This window comes from Etheostoma cragini, chromosome 3 (assembly GCF_013103735.1).
Source record: "Etheostoma cragini isolate CJK2018 chromosome 3, CSU_Ecrag_1.0, whole genome shotgun sequence".
Lineage (NCBI taxonomy): Eukaryota > Metazoa > Chordata > Actinopteri > Perciformes > Percidae > Etheostoma > Etheostoma cragini.
The window spans coordinates 10,061,473-10,065,005 of record NC_048409.1 but is presented as its reverse complement, the minus strand read 5'-3'; the positions used below and the strand labels follow the sequence as shown (position 1 = coordinate 10,065,005).

The 3,533-nt window shown below is 40.2% G+C and overlaps 1 protein-coding gene across 1 annotated transcript in view; it reads right to left on the bottom strand.

Moving 5' to 3' along the window:
- LOC117942128 (extracellular calcium-sensing receptor-like) overlaps nucleotides 1-3,533 on the bottom strand; it is a 9,169-nt gene continuing 5,636 nt past the window's right edge. The window contains exons 6-8 of the mRNA XM_034867453.1: nucleotides 1,088-1,212; nucleotides 508-980; nucleotides 1-421 (exon numbers count right to left, since the gene is read on the bottom strand). Of these exons, the coding sequence (XP_034723344.1) occupies nucleotides 2-421; nucleotides 508-980; nucleotides 1,088-1,212 (1,018 nt within the window). The 3' untranslated portion in view covers nucleotide 1. The remainder of the gene's footprint in view (nucleotides 422-507; nucleotides 981-1,087; nucleotides 1,213-3,533) is intronic.

Here is a 3,533-nt window from a genome sequence, read left to right as displayed (position 1 = left end):
TTCATCTTTGAATCATGTTTTTCTTGCTGTTTTTGTCCGGTTTTAGAATTATGACATAGCACTTTGGAGAAGAAATGCAAAACAAGAGACCAAAAGCGGAAGCTAAAATAGCAAAAATATGGACAGCCACTGTATATTTCCCTGCTGTGCTCACATAAACTGGAATAAAAGTAATCCACACTGCGAAGAATATCAGCATGCTGAAGGTGATGAACTTGGCCTCATTGAAATTATCAGGCAGCTTCCGAGCCAAAAATGCCATTAGGAAGCAGATGCAATCCAAGATGCCGATGTATCCAAGAACACACCAGAAGCCAACCTCGGAACCAGTAACACACTCAATGATGATGGTAGCATTGTAATCGTTGTTGTTGTTGGCATGAGGTGGACTGGTGAGTAGCCAAAGAACACAGATTATTACCTGAGCCGGGTGAAAAACAGGATGTTGATTTTAAATCAACAAAGTTGAAAAGATATGTCTGAGTTGATTGTGGAAAGTGTTTCTACCTGAACAGCTGTCCCTAGAAGAACACTTGCTCTCTGCTGGTTGGGTCCAAACCACTTCATGACATTACTTCCTGGCAGTGTGGACCTGAAAGCCATTAGGACCACAACTGTCTTGGCCAGGAGGCACGAAATGCATAAGGCAAAACTGATTCCAAATGCTGGGTACCTGATACGGCAAAGCCAGTCTGTAGGCTCACCAATGAACAGCAGGCCAACAAGGAAGCAGACAGCAAGAAACACCAAGAGAAGGAAGCTCAATTCCATGTTGTTGGCCCGGACCAGTGGTGTCTCTTTGTATGTGAAGAATATAGCAAGGATGGAGAGGGAAAAACAAGCTCCAAGGACAGATACAACACACAGCACAATACCAATTAATTCATGGTAAGACAGGAACTCAATAGTCTTTAGGATGCAGAGATCTCTGTCTTCATTGGGCCACGTGTTCTCTGAGCAACGTGAGCACTCTAAAGAATCTGGAGATGGGGGAGAGAAGATAACTTTTAGTTCAAAGAAGCCACATTTAGACAGAAGCAGCTCAGCAAACAGGCGATATGGTGATAATAGACAGAACACAACACACCAGTCGTATTACTAACTTCTCCCTCAGCACAGGGGACACAGTCAAAACAGCAGATGGGTTCCCGCTTTCTCCTGGCGATGCGGGAACCCGGAGGACAACGGTCGCTGCATACAGACCAGGGAAGCCTGAGAGGCAAAGTTCAACGACTCAGAAAGACACTGATTTTAATTCATATTAGACCTTTGCTTTGTTGTGAAATATCTATTTCAGATACAACTAAAAGCTAAAAGTCCAGTGTGATCTATGAAAGCTTTCTTTCAAATAAAACTAAATCCAATTTTGTGATTGTGATTTTTTGTTGATAAGAGGATTTTGAGGGAGTGTAAAAATCCTGAAAAAATTATTAGACAAAATATGTTTTTTAAAATCACCATTGTTCACCAATCACCTTATGCATTCACCAACAAAATAATGTGAATGTTACCTTAAACGTAATTGCTGCATTTATTTAGGTTTAATTTGCAATTGTTTTGGAAATCCAGCTTGAAATTAGAATTTTGCATTAATTAAATAAAATTTAAAATACTATTTTTACAGTGTATTCATTTCAACTTAACCCGGTCTCATGCCAGTTTATAAAATGGTCACATAATTCTGATTCTTTAGTTTGGTTTCATGTCACAATTTTTGAATGAGACCATTTAACAAACTGCCATGACACTGGGCTGCTCTGGGGGACGTAACGGGGAAATCAAACGCCACACGTGGGACACTATCAACAGCTGGCGCTCGTACACAATCCGCAACCTCTGGGGGTCGCAACAACAGGGAAATGAAATGCCACACGCCAGAGACAACAATGGGACAGACAGCCACATGCGGAACACAATCCCCGGGGGCAGGGACACAAAACAATGTGGAAATTAAACGCCACACGCCGTCCACAACAACGGAACAGATCGCCACACACCTGAACAACCACCCTGCGTGGAATTTCAGCTTTTCAATACTACTCGGTACCATAAGCGTGCTGTTATCACGAAATAGGCTTCCTGTTGAAATGCATTAATTTAAAAATTGCAATCAACACATGCAAGGAGGAGCAGGGGTCTCTGTGCACTGAAACTGGTGACACTAGACATCATTGTACTAGCCTGGCTCCACCCTCCTAGGTGCTTCCGCTTAATTTTCATTTTCCTTCAGTGAATCTGGATTTGCGGTGTATTTATTTTCATGATGGTTAGCATGTTTTTTTACAACCTGATTTCACAGAATTCCATGAAATGAACACAACCCCTTAAGGTCAGGAAATTGTTGTGGGTGGGCTTACGTTTCCATGACACAAGGAACCACAATGGGACAGTTAGGTTTAGGTAAGGAAGAACGGGACTGTTGGGTTTAGGAAAACAATAATGGGACGGGGGACAACAATTGAACGGTTGGGTGTAGTAAAAGAAGAAAGCCGTTGGATTTAGGAAACGTTACACGTGGAACACGAACCCCGCACTCCTGGGTGAAAGTCCTGTGTTGTTTCACCCATCCACCCCCCCAACCAACCTTCTTTTCGAACTTTCCTACTACTCGCTACTGTAGTCACTCTTAACAAATCATGCTGTGATAACAAAAGATAGTTCCCATTGAAATACATTAGTTTAAAAAAATGTGCTAACCATCACGAAAAATATGAGATAGACGTGTCCACGTGTCCACAAATATGGGGCGCCGTTTGTAAAGCGGCTCTTGCTAACATTTTGTCACATTTAGATTTAAATAATGTTTAAAAAACTGGTATGAAATTTTCAGGGTCACTTTTTTGCACATTTACAACAATATTTGTCAACTTGGAAATATTTTAAATAGGTAAATCCAAATATTAAATTTTACACCTAAATGTTAAATCTAAATCCAAATGTTAAATCTAAATCTAAATGTTAAATCTAAATATTAAATCTAAATCTAAATTTTAAATCTAAATCCAAATCTAAATGTTAAATCTAAATGTTTCGGGTGAAACTAAATATTTAGCTAATATGCAAATTAAATGCCGGTAACCGAAAGTAGCAAAGTAAAAGCTCGAGGAAGTCAGTGTATGTTTATAGTGTCAAATAACGAATAAAAATCATCTCATCCGAGGAAATGGTCTCTTGAACTTTGACAAACGTGATTATAACTACCTAAAATAATAAACACAGTTGGAGAAACTGTATTTGAAGAGTACTTTGAGTCTTTGCTTCCTGCTTGTTACAGTGCAGACGCTTTTGCTGCTTGCTCCTGCCTCTGCTTGCATATTTTTGCTGATAATCTTGCTTTTCCTCTGAGAGAAACTACGAGCAGCGGCTCTTGGATACTTATGAATAGCTGGACTTTACATTTTTTGTAGACACAGTAGGCTATTGCCATATTTTAACATTTTCCTGCGTGAGCGTGACCTACCAATAGCTCAAGCCTGTCCTACAGTGACTGTAGCTAAAGCTAATTAGCAGCAAGATGCCTCCTTTCTCCGTGG